We start from the raw sequence: 21917 nt of genomic DNA, 5'->3' as shown, positions 1-21917 counted from the left end.
GTAAGATTTAGGGGGATTTAGTGCTGTTCAGTGGTGAGAATTGCACATTGCAACCAGCTGAAACTTCTCCTGGTTAGAATTCCCTCAGGGTTCATCATTCAGAAAGTTCTTACTTGGAGCTGAATTATACACAGAGATCTCCTCCTCTCCAAAACAAACAGACCAGGTGATGAAAACCAGTAAAAAAAAAACCCACACTGAATAAAGCAGTTTCACGGTACAAGTCAGTGTTTTTACGGTGCTGCTCATTGCAAATGGGCTTATGACTATGGTCGCCGACGTGAAAATGTGAATGTCCCTCTCTGGAGCCAGCGTTTGGTTTGTCCGTTCTGAGCTACTGTAGAAACATGGCAGTGCGAAATGGCAATCCCCATAGACAAGGACCAGCTCCCTATGTAGATATAAATGGCTTATTCTGAGGTCATGAAAACACAACTTATTTTCAGGTAATTTTACACTAAGGAAACATTCTAATTAGGGGTGTACCGATCAATTTATCTGGATCGATATATCGACTCAGTGATCAATGATCCAACATCATCAATGCAAAATGAAAGCATCGATCCGAATCATCATCTTTAGGTTACGCTTTTATTTGGAATTCTGCGTCACCGTCAAAAAGCAGCAGGAAGCCAAGAGAAAGATGATGAGGACAATGTTATTTGCTCAGGAATAAATCAGCAGTGTGGAAATAGTTTTGATTATGGGAGAAAATACAGGTCAACAGACAGAGAACATGCTGTATGTAAACAATGCCATTACAAAATAATACACGAGCATCTCACTCCACTAACTTCTCACTACAGCAGCATTAGGTGCTCAATGGTCGTCTGAAAAAATTTGCATGCAGGCTGAAATTCAACTGAGCTGTTCTGTCAGGAGACGCAGTAACATAGACCAACAGTGAGTTTAAAAAAAGAATAATGTTACATGTGATTTGTTAAGCTGAGTAGAGGAAAAAAGGTCCGCTAGTCTCTAGGCTAATTTATGCAATGTAAACATTGTAGAGGAACAGCCTTTCTGGACTTCCTTTGAACCAGTATTATCAATGAACAAGACCCACGAGACCACCGGGGGTCAAATGTTTAGGACACAACCCCTGTATTACCCCAGACTGGACAAACGCTTCTTTCAGCCATCCTTAGGTCAAAAGGAGGTAAAAAGTCACTTGGGATCCCTCAAGTTTCAGATGCCATCTTAAAGTATCCAGCCTTGGGGCAAAATGTGGTGATGAACGACCCACTAGTTGTCGTGAGGCAATGCTTCTTTTCTCAACCACATTCTGTCCATTGGCATTGCCCCAGGGAAATCACGCCCTCTCCTCTCTTACCAAATGTTTCTGTGTGACAAAATTGAAAAGTCTGTTGGAAGTGAAATTATACATTTTATCCATGTTATAACATTGTAAATGTGCATAATCCTTGTTTGTTAGTTGAATGATGTTTTTCTTATTTCTGTAAGGCAAAAATGAAGGAAATTACGAAAAATAAGAGTTTAATCCCTCATTTAACATGGAGCCATACTGCCATCTTGTGGCGGAGTTAAAGTGGGTTTCTATAAGGAGCCCCATATTATATATTTGGAGTTAAAATATAGTTGGATTTATTAATCAACCTGTTTTCATGAATATGTGCTTCCTCATTTTGTTTTTCTTTATAGATTGCAACTATAGGTTAGTCTAGAGTGTGTGTATTTGAAGCAGATTATACATGTACTTTGCTGATACACATGGCATAATAATTGTATTCAATTTAATTGGATGTTAAAAAACGATTTTGACCATAATGAGAAGAGTATGTGCCTATCGCGCGTAACATGTCAAAGTATATGATCTTGTATAATAAAAAGCATTAAGTTTCTTTTAAAATAAAGTAATAAGTCTATTTTACAACTAAGAAGGCCGCCTTATCAGACCCGCCCACTTTGGCCGGTTAAAAACAAGTGCGCTCTGGTGCGCTCTCTCTTGTATTCTTGCTCTCTTTTCTTTTTTGACTCTTCTCTCTTCTTGTTTTTTTACTTCTCTTCCTTTTTGTTTCTTCTTTTTCGTATCTTAGGCTCTCTTGTACTTACATTTTAGTTACGCTTTTATATTCTCAAGTTATTTTAAACTTTTAAGTTTTGCTTATCCAGTTTTCTTTCATCTCCAGTGTTTTCAACATTTTATGCTCATTAATAATAACTTTGATAACAATATTGAATGGCCAACAATATTGTTTTTACCATTATTATAAGCGAGTAATTATAACAAAGTAAACAAGTGCCCTTTTCGACCTGCCTCTTCAACCAAAGATTCATCAAACCCAGTGGCTGCCAGCCACTGCCACAATGGTTCTTGTGCCAAACCCAAAGGCTTTTCGCAGCATAAGGAAACCGACACTGGGGGCACCCACAGGACGTTGCAGGCTCAACTGCTCCCCCCACCACAGTGTGCCAGCCGGTTTCATTCTGCTGGAAAGTCTGGGCGTTGCAAAGTGACAGTCCTAGAGCCCCAGGAGAAACGTCTGCATGATTCGTTGCTAAGAAGGGAGGCAACGAATTCCCCTCACAGGTGACCCACTGGGCAGTGATAAGAGCTGATGTCAAATAGGAGATTTAATTATCTTAATCTTAATTTAGGATTCCTTAGATAATTATTTTGCGCATCCCTGCATTCCCAATTTGTCTTCACATACTCTCTCACTATCGCCAAATTAAATAACTCACGCGAGTGTTACTTCTTGTTTAATCCATTTATACATACTGTTGATATGTGTTATTTCATATTATCCTCATTCATTTATTCAGTTGTTACCCATTTAGCGTAAATAAATGTTCATCTATCGCCAAGTCATTGTCTGTGGATATTTCCTTTGAGCAGGAATTAAGATCTGTATGGAGAATTCATAACCCAGATATTGAGATTGATTCATTATTGATAAGCATGCTGACATAAGCATAATTAATAATTGGTTTACGGAGTTATTAATTTGATTAGTCGCTTCTCTCATTAGGAGGGTGGTGCCCCAAACTTTATTACGAGTGCAAAAATTCTCAAAAAGGTATTTCCCCTACAACATGCTTAATATGCTAATAATGTGTAACTAGCATAAAAACAATAGCTTTGTCTATGAACCTTTACAGTTATTATTGAGCTGAATTTGATACTTTTGTTAAATGATCTTGTTATTAATCCATGTTTTATGGCTGTTGGGAGAAGTTTGCCTTCAGGGCTTTAAGACAGATAGACCTAAAATTTTATGACAAAGATGATGGTTTGGGTTAAAATGAAAAGATTTCTTTCAGAAAGGTGTCTCTGACAGAAAGCCCTGAAGGTTAACTTATCCCATGTGATGTTTAAGTGTGTTAGTGGAGTCAGTTTAAAGTAAACTTTACTGCACTTCATTTTTATGTGTTGTTTTTATCTTTTATGACCAAACGCTAAAAAGAAAGAGGTGACAGCTTCTTTTGTAACTGACTGTGTTAAATGGGAAGATAATATTGTCTCATATTGATCGCAGGCCCCCGAATCGCACGGAAACAAAAACATATCGTGGCAGACTTTGTGATAACGGCAAATATCGTATTGTCTATCCATCCATCCATTTTCATCCGCTTATCCGGGGCCGGGTCGCGGGGGCAGCAGGCCAAGCAAAGCACCCCAGACATCCCTCTCCCAGGCAACACTTTCCAGCTCCTCCTGGGGGACCCCAAGGCGTTCCCAGGCCAGACAAGATATGTAATCCCTCCAGCGTGTTCTGGGTCTGCCCCGGGGCCTCCTACCAGTGCGACGTGACGGGAGGCGCCCAGGAGGCATCCTGATCAGATGCCCAAGCCACCTCAACTGACCCCTTTCGACGCAAAGGAGCAGCGGCTCTACTCCGAGCTCCCTCCGGATATCCGAGCTCCTCATCCTATCTCTAAGGCTGAGCCCAGCCACCCCATGGAGGAAACTCATTTCCACCCCTTGTATCCGCAATCTCATTCTTTCGGTCACTACCAAGAGTTCATGATGATAGGTGAGGGTTGGGACGTAGATGGACCAGTAAATTTAAAGCTTTGCTTTCTGGCTCAGCTCCCTCTTCACCACAACGGACCGGCGCAGCGCCCGCATCACTGCAGAAGCCGCACCGACCCGCCGATCCATTTCACGCTCCATTCTACCCTCACTCGTGAACAAGACCCCGAGATACTTGAACTCCCTCGCTTGAGGCAGTAACTCTCCCCCAACCCGGAGAGGGCAAACCACAGGTTTCTGACAGAGGACCATGGCCTCAGACTTGGAGTTGCTGACTCTCATCCCAACTGCTTCACACTCGGCTGCAAAATGCTGCAGTGCATGCTGGACGTCATGGTGTGATGGAGCCAACAGAATCACATCATCTGCAAAAAGCAGGGATGCAATTCTGAGGTCCCCAAACTGGACCCCTTCCTCCCCCCGGCTGTGCCTCGAGATCCTTGGTGGAGGCCAACACCCACCGAGAACGTGGTCGACTTCACACCGAGTATGCAGACACAGCTCACTGAATGGCTCGTAGCAGCGAGCCTGGAACCCCATACTCCCGCAGCACCCCCCACAAGACCCGCCGAGGGACGCGGTCGTAAGCCTTCTCCAGGTCCACAAAGCACATGTAGACTGGATAGGCAAACTCCCACGCCCCCTCCAGCAACCTTGCAAGGGTAAAGAGCTGGTCCACTGTTCCACAACCAGGACGGAATCCGCATTGCTCCTCCTGAATCTGAGGTTCAACAATCGGTCAGAGCCTCCCTTCCAGCACCCTGGAGTAAACTTTACCCGGGAGGCTGAGCAGTGTGATACCCCGGTAGTTGGAGCACACCCTCTGGTCCCCTTTTTTGAAGATGGGGACCACCACCCCGGTCTGCCACTCTGCAGGCACCGTACCCGACCTCCACGTGACAGTGAACAGGCGTGTCAGCCAAGACAGCCCAGAGCCCAGAGCCTTCAGCATCTCAGGACGAATCTCATCCACACCTGGCGCCTTGCCAATGGGGAGCTTTTTAACTACCTCAGCGACCGCCAGGGATATGGGCGAGAGTCCCCCCGAGTCTTCAGGCTCAGCCTCGTTCTCAGTGGACGTGATGGCCGGGTTCAGGAGGTTCTCAAAGTGCTCCTTCCACCGCCCGATGATGTCCCCAGTTCAAGTCAGCAGTTCTCCCTCTCTGCTGAGCACAGCTTGAGACAAGCCCTGCTTTCCCTTCCTGAGTCAGTTAACGGTCTGCCAGAACTTCCTTGAGGCCAAAACTGAAGTCCTTCTCCATAGCCTCCCTGAACTCCTCCCACACCCGGGTTTTTGCTTCAGCGACTGCCACAGCTGCAGCCCTTCTGGCCAACTGGTACCTGCTTCAGGAGACCCCTGGGCCAGCCAGACACGAAAGGCCTCCTTCCTCAGCCTGACGGCCTCCCTCACTGCTGGTGTCCACCAGCGGGTTCTTTGGTTGCCACCCCGACAGGCACTGACAACCTTCTGACCACAGCTCCTAACACAATGAAGGCTCTGAACAAGAAATTCTCCCGGAGGTGGGAGTTGAAGACCCGACGGACAGGGTCCTCTACCAGACGTTCCCAGTTCACCCTCACTACACGTTTGGGTTTACCAGGTCTGCCTGGCAGCCTCCCCTGCCATTTGATCCAACTCACCACCAGGTGATCAGTCTTTGTTGTCCAAAGAATTGATAAAATATCATTTTGTGATAAAATTCATGATTTACACTCCTAAACTAAAACTTACTATATTATATTCCATTTCTGACAATATATCCCCCTGAATCCTATGAATTTAAGTCAATAAGTGGAAGCAAAGTACAGGCACAGAACAAAACATTCCATTACTGGGGATAGCTAACAATATATGAGCACTCCGTATATATATATATATATATATATATATATATATATATATATATATATATATACATATATATATATATGTATATATATACATATATAGACATATATAAATGTATATACTTATATATACAGTACAGGCCAAAAGTTTGGACACACCTTCTCATTCAATGCGTTTTCTTTATTTTCATGACTATTTACATTGTAGATTCTCACTGAAGGCATCAAAACTATGAATGAACACATGTGGAGTTATGTACTTAACAAAAAAAGGTGAAATAACTGAAAACATGTTTTATATTCTAGTTTCTTCAAAATAGCCACCCTTTGCTCTGATTACTGCTTTGCACACTCTTGGCATTCTCTCCATGAGCTTCAAGAGGTAGTCACCTGAAATGGTTTCCACTTCACAGGTGTGCCTTATCAGGGTTAATTAGTGGAATTTCTTGCTTTATCAATGGGGTTGGGACCATCAGTTGTGTTGTGCAGAAGTCAGGTTAATACACAGCCGACAGCCCTATTGGACAACTGTTAAAATTCATATTATGGCAAGAACCACTCAGCTAACTAAAGAAAAACGAGTGGCCATCATTACTTTACGAAATGAAGGTCAGTCAGTCTGGAAAATTGCAAAAACTTTAAATGTGTCCCCAAGTGGAGTCGCAAAAACCATCAAGCGCTACAACGAAACTGGCACACATGAGGATCGACCCAGGAAAGGAAGACCAAGAGTCACCTCTGCTTCTGAGGATAAGTTCATCCGAGTCACCAGCCTCAGAAATGGCAAGTTAACAGCAGCTCAGATCAGAGACCAGATGAATGCCACCAAGAGTTCTAGCAGCAGAAACATCTCTAGAACAACTGTTAAGAGGAGACTGCGCGAATCAGGCCTTCATGGTCAAATAGCTGCTAGGAAACCACTGCTAAGGAGAGGCAACAAGCAGAAGAGATTTGTTTGGGCCAAGAAACACAAGGAATGGACATTAGACCAGTGGAAATCTGTGCTTTGGTCTGATGAGTCCAAATTTGAGATCTTTGGTTCCAACCGCCGTGTCTTTGTGAGACGCAGAAAAGGTGAACGGATGGATTCCACATGCCTGGTTCCCACTGTGAAGCATGGAGGAGGAGGTGTGATGGTGTGGGGGTGTTTTGCTGGTGACACTGTTGGGGATTTATTCAAAATTGAAGGCACACTGAACCAGCATGGCTACCACAGCATCCTGCAGCGACATGCCATCCCATCCGGTTTGCGTTTAGTTTGACGATCATTTATTTTTCAACAGGACAATGACCCCACCTCCAGGCTGTGTAAGGGCTATTTGACCAAGAAGGAGAGTGATGGAGTGCTGCGGCAGATGACCTGGCCTCCACAGTCACCGGACCTGAACCCAATCGAGATGGTTTGGGGTGAGCTGGACCGCAGAGTGAAGGCAAAGGGGCCAACAAGTGCTAAACACCTCTGGGAACTCCTTCAAGACTGTTGGAAAACCATTTCAGGTGACTACCTCTTGAAGCTCATCGAGAGAATGCCAAGAGTGTGCAAAGCAGTAATCAGAGCAAAGGGTGGCTATTTTGAAGAAACTAGAATATAAAACATGTTTTCAGTTATTTCACCTTTTTTTGTTAAGTACATAACTCCACATGTGTTCATTCATAGTTTTGATGCCTTCAGTGAGAATCTACAATGTAAATAGTCATGAAAATAAAGAAAACGCATTGAATGAGAAGGTGTGTCCAAACTTTTGGCCTGTACTGTATATGTGTATACGGAGTGCTCCTCATATATATATATATATATATATATATATATATACACACACACACATATATATATTAGGGCTGGGACTTTAATGCGTTAATTTCAATTAATTAATTACAGACTGTGTACAGATACACATTTAATCGCACCTTTCCCAGTTCCCCAATTTCGGGCACACTGGTAACACTGATGCATACACTCCTGTTTGTTTGCCAGCCGTGAAGAAAATGCACAGGATGCACTGAGTGGCGTCAGTGCACAAGAAAGTTTGGTGAACAGTGATGGAAGTAAAGACATGTCTTTTTCTTTTCTTGTCTTTTTAAAAAAAACTTCCAGATCGCAGCTTCGATAAGAGCATGGTTGTGTGCGAATTGTGCAACAAAGAGTTTTCTTTCCCATACATATATATATATGTATATATGTATATATTTATATATATATATATATATATATATATATATATATATATATGGGAGGAGGAGTAGGGAGAGGATGAGAAGGAGAAGGATGAAGAGGTTGAGGAGGAGAAAAAATAAGAGGAGATGAGGAAGAGATAGAGGAAGAGGAGGATGAAGAGAAGGAGGAGAATGGGTGTAGAGCATACAGACAGACAGTCTGCTGGTCAGTGTGAAATTAATGGCCATAAAGTCAGAAGCTGCCGATACTGTAGTGACACCAGCCGTAGCCTAGCAACAGGAGCATGTTTTGACAGCAACAGCGGTCTGACACAAGGCTGGACTGGGAGGGGCGCAAGAATCCAATCCCCCCACACCCATCCACGGGCACACACACAAAACACATGTTTCAAGTATCTAACCCACCCAACCAGAAGTTCACACACACACACACACACACACACACACACACACACACAATGTAATTCACACCTCTGTAACTGATTAGACTTGACTGACCTATCAATGTTGGCTCTCTTAGCCAATTTCCTCTTACTGCCAAACTAGCAATATCAATATCATTACAACTAAAAAATTATTTTAACATAATGGAGACCACCAACAGGTTACAAAAGCTTTCTCTGTTTTGGACTGTCCGGCTCTGTGTCCCCTTAGGTTGGCACAGAGTCCAACAGTGTGAAGTCATATGTCAAAAATCACAAAAAAATTAAACTCAAAGCAAAAGAAATGTGCAGGTGTAGTCTGCGGTGCTGCCTCTGCAGGACTTTGCAAGCAAACACTTAATTAATTAATTTCTGGAGAAATCCCAGACCTTGCAATAATAATCGTTGTTCAGCAAACATTATCTACACTTGGGGAAGTGTAGTTACACCCATGATTAAACACACAGTCACTCACATTAAGCTGGGTTCTCTGTTCTTGAATTACAAATCCAGCAGAGGAAAGTCTCTTTCAGTGGCTGCGCTTGATGCCGGGATGGCGAAAAAAAAACTGCCAGGTTAGGAAACATTTTACCATGCTCCTTCCACTACCATAAAACCTCAAAAAGATCCTCCTTGGATGCCTTTCATCTCTGGAGTCCTCCACGTCGATGATGAATGTGACGACAGGGTCAAAGGTCCTATTTGTGTCACTGACTTTGAAAATAAAAGGAATTGTGGCTTGATAATAGTAATTTAGATGTCAAAATATTACACATACACTGCACATCTTTTTCATTTGTTTTATTCTGAAAAATAAAAAAATATAATTTTGTTCTCACTCGCTGCCTGCCCGTGCCTAGTTCATTTTTACCGATAACCTGTGAATTTATATATATAAACTAACTAGCTCAAAAAGTAAGGAAAATTGGAAATCTGTGCTGGGTAGATTATTTCTTTGTTGTAACAATGCTTCTTGGCAATAAATCTTATGCTGTTGGAAAACCTGTTTATTTCCCATTTAAATGGTGCCACATTTGTAAGGAACATGCGTTTGTGGGATGAGCAGCAGAGCTGAGTATGTTGAAAAATTTGCCAGATCTTCTCTGCCAATGCCAAACAGCTTGTTTTTTTGCCGTTGCTACTGACTCTTGTTTTGAGCTTCTGGAGAGGACAAGACTTAAAAGAAAAACCTGAGGGAATTCTAATCAAGAGAAGTTTCAGTTGGTTGCAATCTGTACTCCTCACTGCTAGATATCACCAAATCTCCCTAAATCTTACACACTGGACCTTTAAAGTTCCACATCATTACCTTTTTGGTATCGTTTCTCCTAAGAGACTCTCCAGTGTATTTTATTCTCCAAATGGTTCAAAACAGATATCTCTTAGTAGAACTCTTAATTAGTTTTGATTTAAAGCTTCACATTAGGACTGTTTCTTTACAGTAAAATGTCCTCATTAATGTCTTTTTTATTTAGAAAAAAGTTCAAATGAATCCCCTTTCTCCCACCGCTCTTAATTTGCACAGTATCATCACTCAAAAGCCACATTAGTGTTCACATTTTTATGATTTTTCTAAATGGTCCGTGTTAAGGTCGACTTACATCTCAGTGTGCTTTGTCTGATCTCCAAAAGGTAGACTTTGTTATTTCATCCAGTTGAACATTCACAAGTGGTCCACTTTTGTCTGCTCTATGCATCCTTAAAAAGCACGATTTCTCTTGGAGGGTATGTTTCTGCTGTCCAACCACATTTGGACACAGTCTGTCCTGAGGTTGTCAGAGTTGTGGGCTGTGGGGTGAGAGTGCAAAGGTGAGAGGTGACAGCTGGCTGTTACATACCTTTACAGATGAAGCACTTGATGTGGAAGTGTTTGTTCTGGACCCGCAGTGCCTCCCCTTTGCATGGCTTCCCACAGTTCTGACAGGGGATAGGTCCCCCTCCTCCTCCCCCCCCCCCCCTCCTCCTCCTCCTCCTTGCTTCTGCTTCTGCTGCTCCAGAGGGCTGTGGACAGCCTGCTGCTGAAACACTGCAGTGGACAGATGGAGACAGGGAGAAGATCTTATTCTACTTTATAGGGGATAATGTACATATATATACACAGACAAACAATGATGAGACCAGCTACAGTGACATCTGGATTTGTTGAATTTTCGTGATAAATTTGGCAGGTATCTACAAAGGCAGTGTCATCAACTTTTCAGTTCAAGTCCTTGTCCAGTTTCCTTAGTTGCTGCTTCATCTTCATCAGCGACCGCTCCACCCAAAACGCCGTCTCGTCAACGTGAATTTTTTCTTTTTTCCAGATGTCTTAGTTACAACATGATTGAGCTAACTGGAGTAATTTCATGTCGTATCTGACAACAGGAGGCTTTTAACAGATGACGTCCTGATGTTAGCTTTGCTGCTGCTGTTAGCTGTCCCTGTCAGCTGCAGCCACTGAGGCTTTCTAGACATCGTGATTTCCCAAAATTGAATAAATACCACACATAGCAACACAAAACTGCTTTGCTAGCTCAATCACATTATAACTAAGATATCCGCTGGAAAAAATATTTTTTTCACGGACCGTTTATTGAGTTACTGAGTTACTACAGACACTGCTAACGGGGCTAACAGCTAACAGTTAGCGAAGCTAATCTACGATAACCATGTTATTAATTACAAAACGTGCACACAGAAATAGTAATGTTTGTTCAATCATTGTGTTTATAGACTTTACAAACATCAGATTAGTCTAAACGGTGATATAGTCATGTGAAAAATGTGATATATATATGTGTGTATACATATATATATATATATATATATATATATATATATATATACAGTACAGGCCAAAAGTTTGGACACACCTTCTCATTCAATGCGTTTTCTTTATTTTCATGACTATTTACATTGTAGATTCTCACTGAAGGCATCAAAACTATGAATGAACACATGTGGAGTTATGTACTTAACAAAAAAAGGTGAAATAACTGAAAACATGTTTTATATTCTAGTTTCTTCAAAATAGCCACCCTTTGCTCTGATTACTGCTTTGCACACTCTTGGCATTCTCTCCATGAGCTTCAAGAGGTAGTCACCTGAAATGATTTCCACTTCACAGGTGTGCCTTATCAGGGTTAATTAGTGGAATTTCTTGCTTTATCAATGGGGTTGGGACCATCAGTTGTGTTGTGCAGAAGTCAGGTTAATACACAACCGACAGCCCTATTGGACAACTGTTAAAATTCATATTATGGCAAGAACCAATCAGCTAACTAAAGAAAAACGAGTGGCCATCATTACTTTAAGAAATGAAGGTCAGTCAGTCCGGAAAATTGCAAAAACTTTAAATGTGTCCCCAAGTGGAGTCTCAAAAACCATCAAGCGCTACAACGAAACTGGCACACATGAGGACCGACCCAGGAAAGGAAGACCAAGAGTCACCTCTGCTTCTGAGGATAAGTTCATCCGAGTCACCAGCCTCAGAAATCGCAAGTTAACAGCAGCTCAGATCAGAGACCAGATGAATGCCACCAAGAGTTCTAGCAGCAGACCCATCTCTAGAACAACTGTTAAGAGGAGACTGCGCCAATCAGGCCTTCATGGTCAAATAGCTGCTACGAAACCACTGCTAAGGAGAGGCAACAAGCAGAAGAGATTTGTTTGGGCCAAGAAACACAAGGAATGGACATTAGACCAGTGGAAATCTGTGCTTTGGTCTGATGAGTCCAAATTTGAGATCTTTGGTTCCAACCGCCGTGTCTTTGTGAGACGCAGAAAAGGTGAACGGATGGATTCCACATGCCTGGTTCCCACTGTGAAGCATGGAGGAGGAGGTGTGATGGTGTGGGGGTGTTTTGCTGGTGACACTGTTGGGGATTTATTCAAAATTGAAGGCACACTGAACCAGCATGGCTACCACAGCATCCTGCAGCGACATGCCATCCCATCCGGTTTGCGTTTAGTTGGACGATCATTTATTTTTCAACAGGACAATGACCCCACCTCCAGGCTGTGTAAGGGCTATTTGACCAAGAAGGAGAGTGATGGAGTGCTGCGGCAGATGACCTGGCCTCCACAGTCACCGGACCTGAACCCAATCGAGATGGTTTGGGGTGAGCTGGACCGCAGAGTGAAGGCAAAGGGGCCAACAAGTGCTAAACACCTCTGGGAACTCCTTCAAGACTGTTGGAAAACCATTTCAGGTGACTACCTCTTGAAGCTCATCGAGAGAATGCCAAGAGTGTGCAAAGCAGTAATCAGAGCAAAGGGTGGCTATTTTGAAGAAACTAGAATATAAAACATGTTTTCAGTTATTTCACCTTTTTTTGTTAAGTACATAACTCCACATGTGTTCATTCATAGTTTTGATGCCTTCAGTGAGAATCTACAATGTAAATAGTCATGAAAATAAAGAAAACGCATTGAATGAGAAGGTGTGTCCAAACTTTTGGCCTGTACTGTATATACATAATAAACTCTGCTGGTTTTCTACCTGGAAGTATTTGTAAACAACAAGGTGATTCCCTGGGGGCACTGCCGGAAGTAAAGGGGTTGAGTGATCCCCGAGGCCCCTGCACTTCCATTAGTTGAAAAACTATGGGCAGTGCCTCCAGAGGTAAAGGAAGAAAAAAAAATCCTTTTTTTTTTGGTTTTTTACCGATGGATTTCCAGATTGGGTATGTCCTCACTAGGGTTGCAACGGTATCAGATTTTCATGATACGATAACAGTCTCAGAAAATATTGCAGCTCTACAGTATCACAGTATTACAGAATCTATATTATTATTAGTCAGAATTAACCTTTAAGGAATGAAAACAGAAGGGTTACTGTTGTTTGAACAAACATTTTATTACTATAATTGAAACTTTAAACCATTTTGTTAATAGAAATATGTGTACAAAGTCTCCCCTTTGAAAATAATTCAAGGGGAGATTCTCCATCCAGCTGCATGTTTTTTTTTACAATATCATAGATATTATTAATATCCCAAATGTACACAGTAGGATAACCTTCAACTTTTATATAAGGGTATACCTTGAAACACGTATATTGCTGCAGTCCTCACCATATTTCTTTTCCTAAACCTTACCTTTGTAACATTACTTTAATTACGTAACTGTATGTTAAGGATATAATGTTTTTTGTGGGGTGCTAATTTGTAGGATATCATATGAACTGTTGTGTGTGCCTTTTTGAAGGATATCATATGAACCATTCTATGAGGATATGTTGGATGTGTGCAATGAGGAGCATCTTGTATAGGGTTCCCCTCATACCTCTGTGTTTGGAGGGCTACAACAAACTAAGTACTATTCCAAAATACGAGGAAAGATAGAGGGCTATAATTGACATGTTTTAAATCAGTGATTAAATAAGTGGAATGTAAAGGCTATTCCACTATGGAAAAAAGAGGATTGTGGGGGAAATACTGGATATTTGGAGAGTGATATTTTCTTGACATTGAAATATACAATCCTGAATACTGCATGTGAATAACTTTAATTCCAAAATATCTGCATCATCTACGGCCTTCAAAACACTTATTAGTGACCCCTTTATTTATACACAGTATGTTTGTCTCCATTTGGATCTTAAGGCTTCAAACACCATTTTTCAGTACAAAAAGACATTATTTTAATCCAAAAATATCCAAGTCATCACTTTGGATGTCACACCAGATAAGGATACGAAAAAACAATGTTCTCTATGTCTCTTTTTATTTGACTTGCGCGCACACACACACACACACACACACACACACACACACATGAAAAGAAGTTGTTTCTTATTTCCATCACTTAGGGGGACATTGCAGTGTCTTTAATTAATTCCATGGACACTCACTATGACCGTAATAACATGCCTAATCCTAACCCTAACATCAGTCACGCCCCATCTGTGTTTCAAAATCCAAGCTTCTTTGTGGTTTGCTCTGGTAAGTTAGCCCACACTCACACCGAACTTGTCAAATACTGCTGCTTTGTAAGTGGACCACAGCGTGGACACCGATGCACAGAGATGCAAAGTGACGCACAGAGACACAGTTCATGGTGGTATGATACACTCTGGGCAGTGCTGCCCGCATCTACCATAGTATTAAGAGCGAGAAAGTTCGCAAAGGGCGGGTGAAAGGGGAGGCTGATGAGATGTTACATTTCTTTCCGAACAACTGTTCTTATTTTAGGCTAAACCTAACCACAGACTTTTATTGCCTAAAGCTAACCACAGACTTTTGTTGCCTAAAGCTAACCACAGACCTTTGTTGCCCAAACCTAACCACAGACTTTTGTTGCCTAAAGCTAACCACAGACTTTTGTTGCCGAAAGCTAATCACAGACTTTTGTTGCCGAAAGCTAATCACAGACTTTTGTTGCCTAAACATAACCACAGACTTCTGTTGCCGAAAGCTAACCATTGACTTTTGTTGCCTAAACCTAACCACAGACTTTTGTTGCCAAAAGATAACCACTGACATTTTGTTGCCTAAACCTAACCACAGACTTTTGTTGCCTAAACCTAACCACTGTCCTTCATGGCCGAAAACTAACCACAGACTTTTGTTGCCTGAACCTAACCGCAGACCTCTGTTGCCTAAACCTAACCACAGGCTGCATGGATTTAACAAGCAGAAACTATACATTTCCTGTGAAAGGGGAAGTGTATTTTGAAAAGATGCTATGCATGTAACGATTATAAATCTAGCCCCCACTTAGCTCTGTGACCTCCCTCAGGAATACACCCCCTCCCGCACCCTCCGCTCAACCTCTCCTGGACTCCTCACCATCCCCACCTCACGCCTCAGTACCATGGGTGCCTGAGCCTTCAGCTGCTCGGCACCCAGACTCTGGAACTCCCTCCCCCTCACATAAGACAGTCAGACTCCATCACATCATTCAAATCCCAACTCAAAACCCACCTGTTCAAACTGGCATATTCACTCTAACTGGACACTGTGCACTACACTTGTTTTTATGTTGATGTTTTGTTTTAATGATGTCCTACTTATCTTTTATCTTCTATGCTCTGTAAGGTGACCTTGGGTGACTTGAAAGGCACCTCCTAATAAAATGTATATATATATTATTATAAAGTGACACGCCATCCCTGAACATACAAAACTGATGCAGGTGGGTACCTAGTATGTCAACTTTTGACATGCAGATCCACTGACAAAGTGGTGATATTAGGAGAAGTTGGATGGGATGAGAACGTGTTGGGTAAGTTGGACAGGTCACATGTGCATGTTGCATGTGCGTATTTCACTGGCTAGCTCATATGCGCCCATATGGCAGTTATAGTTGATATCAGGATGGTGTCGCTGTAGAAGCATAGCGCCCACCCTCTGGTTCCCTCTTGGTTAACACCAGGCACCCAGGAAATGTGCTGGGCTTTGAAGCCAATTTTTGTTGTGGCCAAACAGTGGAATTACTACTCCCAAGTCCGTCAAGTAGGGGTGTAACGGTACACAAAAATCTCGGTTCGGTACGTACCTCGGTACACAAGTCACGGTTCGTTTTTTTTCGGTACAGTAATGAAAAAAATAGACAACTATTAAATATCTTTTACTTATTGGTAACCTTATTAAAACATACCACCACAGCAGTTAACTCTTTTTACACAATTTTTGAATGAAACAAATATATATAAAATCCTGCTTTTTCACATTGTTTGAATGAAAATAGAAATATAAAAGTGAAAAATAAAATCCTGCTGTTTTTTAACACATTTTTTGAATGAAAAATATAAATATAAATTTCTGCTTAAACAGTTTTACTCAATTAAAATAAAAAGTATAGTGCAGCTGGTCAGCTTTAAAGCCTGCTCAGATTCAGTTTTACTAGGAACTTACTTAGCTTTCCCACTTTGTTAAAGTGCAGTAAACAAAACATGCTTATATCTAAAGTGCAGCTTAAACAATTTTACTCAACTCCAATGGCGTTGATTATTTCTTTAGCGCGATGGTCAGGGAAACGCTCTTCCTTTTTAAACGACGACAATTATTGTAGTTTGCACCAGATTGCTTTTTCTAGTCGTGCCGGTTAACGTTCAAACTCGGGTGGCGTCGCTTTAGATGCGTTAGCATGTTAGACGTGTTTCCAAGTACATACCCGACCGCTGTTCTGCAGTGTCGGCACACTGCTTTTGTCTTGTCAACTTGTTTATTTCCATCTTTGTATTTTACCCTGAAACCAAAGTGTTCCCAAACGGAGGACTTAAGGTTTGCGGGTGGGTCTTCAGGTTCGTCAGGCTCACTTGTCATGTTGTCAAAATGCGAGAATGCGCTGCACAAAGTGAAAGCGGAGATTTACGGTCGGACTCGGTCCGTCACTCAATTATGTCCGTTGGGGAACTAGATATTTTAAATGGTTCGGCTCGCAAAAACAGAATTAAAATAAAACAAAATAAAATAAAATAATATTCTGCGCCTAATAATTCGGTATAGGGTTGTGCCGAACCGAAAGTCGCGTACCGAATGGTTCGACACAAATACATGTACCGTTACGGCCCTACCGTCAAGTGATGCCATTGTGCCCAAAAAGACTTTTTCCAATAAACGTATGTTGGTAAAGAGATGTGTGTAAAACAGTGAATATATTTTTTTGTGCGTCGAAGCCCCAGGGCATGACTTGTTCCACTATCAAGATTTAATCCATTTGATCTGATAACATTTGGACAGTCTAGAAGAACTGCAAGATTAAATCATTCTATTCCCATTCAAGTTAGCAGAGCACTAAATCGGAAGTAGCCAGCTCAGCCAGCAGAAGTCTTTACCATGCCTGCTCTATAGGCCCAATGATGCAGAAGTAGCGCTGATAATCCAGATAATTTCATATTGTGGAAATTGAGCTTTTTTGGCTTTATGCACCAATGAGCAACTCTCATTGGAATAAAGGGGCCCCACCTTCAATGCTAAATATATAAAATACATAACAGCTAGCTCTGTTAGCACTAATACCATTGTTTAGCGCTGTCTGTGGAGTTAGAGCTGTTAGCTGATACAGTAGTTGTCGGCTCAGACACCTCCATGTTGTGTGTCCAGACAACTCATACGCTCTGATTTTCACAGAGTGCCTTTAAACCCAGTCTTAACTAAAACTGAATGACTTATTTTGCTTTTTGTCTCCATAGGGCAAGTCCCCACAATGTGACTGAGTAGACAGATTTATGTCCCAACAGTGTGAGGATGGATATCTCTTTCTCTCTCTCTCACACACACACACACACACACACACACAATAGAAAGCTTAGAAAGTCTACATAAACACTGATGTTGGATCTAAGTCATAACTGGACAAGTTCACAATCACTTTCCAAGCAGTCACTCTCCGTTGTTCCACAGAGGAAGTAGGGGTTGTGCCAAGAAAAGTAATAACACTAGCAATGAAAAACATATAACAGAGAACAACAACATCGCTGAGGTGCTGAAACACATTCTTATCCGGTAGGATAAGAACACCTCTCCTTTTTCCCCTTTCATCATAACCCTGGTAGAATATGCTCACATACTGATCAGCCTTTTAATACTGACAGGGGCATCATCTGAATAAAAGGCCCTTTGTGTTCTCTGGAAACACTGGTGTCATCAGACTGGTTTCAGGCCTCCATGGTTACTGGTAATTGGTGCATAGTGATTATAGCTGTTAGTCCAACAGAGCTACTTTGCTGTAAACACACCAGAAATTTCTTCTGGTGGGCATCCTTCCTTCACATTTGCAAGTTTTCATGCACAGTTAAAGCTACTCTTACCTTTTTTGCATTTCATACAGCACTTAGAATAAATTTGAACACCCACAACACCCGCCTCCCTCCAATGTGCCATCCCCCTCCTCCTGCAACTCCACCTCCCTCCAAAGGCCTACTCCCCCCTCCTCCATTACGTCCTCATTAAATCTATGATAGACGTAGGTGTTGGCAAGGTAACATTAGATACATGGAAGAGGAGAGCGAGTGTAACGTTACAACCAAGACAGTCAAATGAAAGGAGTTTTAAAACTCAATCGGAGTCAGTGATGACTGATGAGTTTTAGAATAAGGTTACAGTGCTAATGTTAGATAGTAGTGTTAATGTTACTAGTAAGTGGAATCGCACAAGGAAGATAACGTTAATGTTTCAGAGGCTACGCTACAGTAGGCTAATGTTAGCCATTAGCATTGTCATATAACTTTATATGTTATATTAGAAGCAAACTAAACATAATGTTACCTGTCCTGCACAGTCAAAAGCAACCCCGGAGTTTTGAAACTTATCCAGGGTCAGTGATGACTGATGAGTTTTATAATATAACGTAAACGCTAACGTTAGATAGCACTGGTGACTGGCAACAAACAAGGAGGCTCAGGCAATATTAGGCTACAGTTGGCTAACCGTTAGCAACTTGATGCTGTGTTGTCATATAACGTTATAGCCTATGTTACACTGGAGACAAACTAAAAATACCTGTCCAGATGTTATGCGAGCGGTTAAGTCAGTCCAGTCGGAGGCCTCCACATGGGGAAGACAGACAGGACGCTCGGCCAATGCAGTGATTGGTCGGAGTTTTCTTAGAACCATATGAGAATGGTATAATTATGAGTTTTTATCTCTGGTGGAATTCACTTACATTTTAGTGTGCCATCAGCTTATTAATAGCATTTTAACCTAAACAAAGAAAAGCTTAAAATTTCCAGAAAGGTAAGTGTTGCTTTGAAGCCACAATGTTTTATCGTTTTTTTCTACTCTATAATGGGGGAAAATAATAGGCATATTTAAGAGGAGAATTTGCAATTTTGTTGTAGGTTTTTCACCAACAATTTGTGTCTCTCAAAATGTGGAGAAAATAAGATACCCAACAGGATGGCAAATTCTTTTCTTATCTTTAGTTATAAGAAGTTTATATTGCAAAACAGGAAAAATAAGGAAGCACCCGTATCTCAAGAATGGAAAACCTTAATGAAATACTATCTGTGTAGTGAAAGAACAATACTGGAAGACAGCAACAAAGACAAACAATTTGGTAAGATATGGAGCCCAATCTATGAAGCTCGGTAAATTAAGCAGAGTTGCAAAGTCATCCAGCGTCCATAAACTGTGTTTAGGTGATATTTCAGGCTGGAAGTACTCCAATGGTAGGAAAATTCCTTACTGCAGAAAATAGCAGAGAATGGTGCTCCTATCAACATTTCCATCTTGGCGTTTTTTTAAATGTAAATGTTCCAGTCACAGGGCCAAGCAGCATCATCATGTGACAAAGCCACTGTGGCCTTCAATGACGCACAGGATCAAAGAGCACCATGGAACATGATTAATCAATGTTAATTTTTTTAACGCATTATTTTTTCTGTGATTGAAATTAACACGTTATTTTGACAGCCCCAATTGAAACATTTTGGGAAATATTCCTATTTGCATTGTTTCTGAGAGTAAGATGAGAAACATCAACATGCAAATCAACATCAATCTCTCGTCTGTTCGTTAAGTACAGAGCTGAAGTCAGGACATGGTTAGCATGGCTCAGCATAACGACTGGAGGCAGGGGGAAACAGCTGGCCTAACTTTTTCCAAAGTAAGACAATATGCCAATAGTTTATGTGCATTTAAAGCGGAGATAAAACAAGAAAGAATATGACTGTGGTTTGTTTGATTTATACCTTAGGCAAGACATGGCACCGAAATCAAACTTATTATCCACTCTCATTTGCTAGAAAATTAGTGTTTTACTTTTTCGCCAGCAGGGCGCAGCCATCTTTCAACAAGCTGGGAGGTGACGTCATGGGAATGGTTCGTCTCTGTTGTTTACTTGTTGGCCAGTAGTAGCTGTTGGTAGGCTTGGAGGTAGCCTACTGTAAGACATGTTTTGCCCTTTGATGACTAGTTTGTTCTCTGATAATATAGTTTTTACAGGCAGCATATGAGATATTTTGAGTAAAGCAGTGCACTGAAGCACAGGAAGTCACTTTTCAGCAGTAGCTCCTGACAGCTGAGACACACATAACATCACTGGTGCAGATCAACTGTTACTTGCTGTTTAGACAGAAAAAATGTTTGGGATTGCTTAGCTAGAAATGCAAAAGTGGGAGAGGGGCAAATACAAAAGTGGTGAGGAATAAACAGGGTAAAACTTGGTTTATTATCTAAAACGAGGCTACAGAGATGCACATGACACATGACATATGAGCGCACATGCAAAGAACCCCACCACCTCTTGGAAATAGGAGCAAGACACAAACTTTGGGTGGTTTTGTAATTGTTTGGGCTGATTTGAGTTAATTAATTGTCTAATTAAGGTAATTTTGTGTATCTTGGAGATAATTTTGTGTTTTTCTTAGTTGTTTTGTGTCACTTTGTTGTAGTTTTGTGTCTTTTTGTGATCACTGTGCCTGTTTCTGTAGTTATTTTTTGTCCCTTTGCAGTTCCTTTGCATTTTCTTTCAGTGGTCTATTGGACATTGAAAGCTGAGAACAATCATCCTTGTGATTATCTTCAAATGCCCCATGAGCAACAGGCTGGTAAACTCCAGTAAATAGTCTGCACCAGGATGTTTCACTAGCCAGCAAAAACACTCACAGTGGAGCAGCATCAGCTGTTGGTGCGAGTTGTGAGCTGTGATTCAGCAGTAGATAATCAGCCATGTGTGTCTGACTGTGGATAGTGGAGCTGCTGAATGGATTTGTGGAGTTTGGTAGTTGCAGCGGTGGCTGTTAGCAGTTAGCTCCACTTGTTAGCTGGTGAATGGCAACAGAGCAAGCAGCCACCGGCTACCGGACTTCACAGCTGATCCCCGCAGGACCCCACTCAGTCTGAATTGGAGAAGGTTTATGGTTTGATGCTGTTTGACAGGCAGCTCGGAGGTTCAGTTATCTGTGAGTGCAGATGTGCTGTAGGTTAACAGTCTGAACTAAGATCAGTTGTCCAAGATAAGTTATTTGTGGTCTCAAAGTTTTTCAGAGCATAAATAGAGAGGTGTTGAGCTTTTCAAATGATGATCAGTAAGTATGTGCTCATAAATCACCTCTTAAACCTGTCAAAAACTGCTGGAGAAATGACAGTTTGTAAGTATGCAGAAAGTATTTGTAGCTGTAAAAAAAAAAATTAAAAAAAAAATTGTCAAATGACATTTTTATAAAACCCATCATCTTGATTCTAATTTCTGAAACATGTATTAGCCTCACTGGATTAGTTTAAAGATAATAAAAACATATAGAAAACACAATGACTAAAATGTTTTACATTTTTGTCGACTTATATGAGACTCAAACTATGAAGTATAAAAATGACCAAAATGTGGGGCGTTGGTGGCTTAGTGGATAAAGCAGGCGCCCCATGTACAAGGCTGTTGCCGCAACTCGATTCCAGCCTGTGGCCCTTTGCTGCATGTCATTACCTCTCTCTCTCTCTCTCTCTCTCTCTCCCCCTTTACACTTAGCTGTCCTGTAAATTAAAGGCAAAAATGCCCAAAAATATATCTGAAAAAAAAAAAAAGTAATTCATCAGTATCTATGTACCTGTATT

At 41.5% G+C, this 21917-nt stretch overlaps 1 protein-coding gene across 1 annotated transcript in view; it reads right to left on the bottom strand.

Annotated features, from left to right (window-relative positions):
• Window positions 1–21917, bottom strand: part of ablim2 (actin binding LIM protein family, member 2) — a 245136-nt gene that overhangs the window by 172153 nt on the left and 51066 nt on the right. The window contains 2 exon segments of the mRNA XM_078164135.1: window positions 10278–10410; window positions 10413–10465. Coding sequence (XP_078020261.1) covers window positions 10278–10410; window positions 10413–10465 — 186 coding nt within the window.

The sequence above is a fragment of the Epinephelus lanceolatus genome, chromosome 22, assembly GCF_041903045.1.
Source record: "Epinephelus lanceolatus isolate andai-2023 chromosome 22, ASM4190304v1, whole genome shotgun sequence".
Taxonomy (NCBI): Eukaryota; Metazoa; Chordata; class Actinopteri; order Perciformes; family Serranidae; genus Epinephelus; species Epinephelus lanceolatus.
The sequence above is the reverse complement of the archived record's forward strand: the minus strand, read 5'-3'. Positions and strand labels throughout refer to the sequence as shown.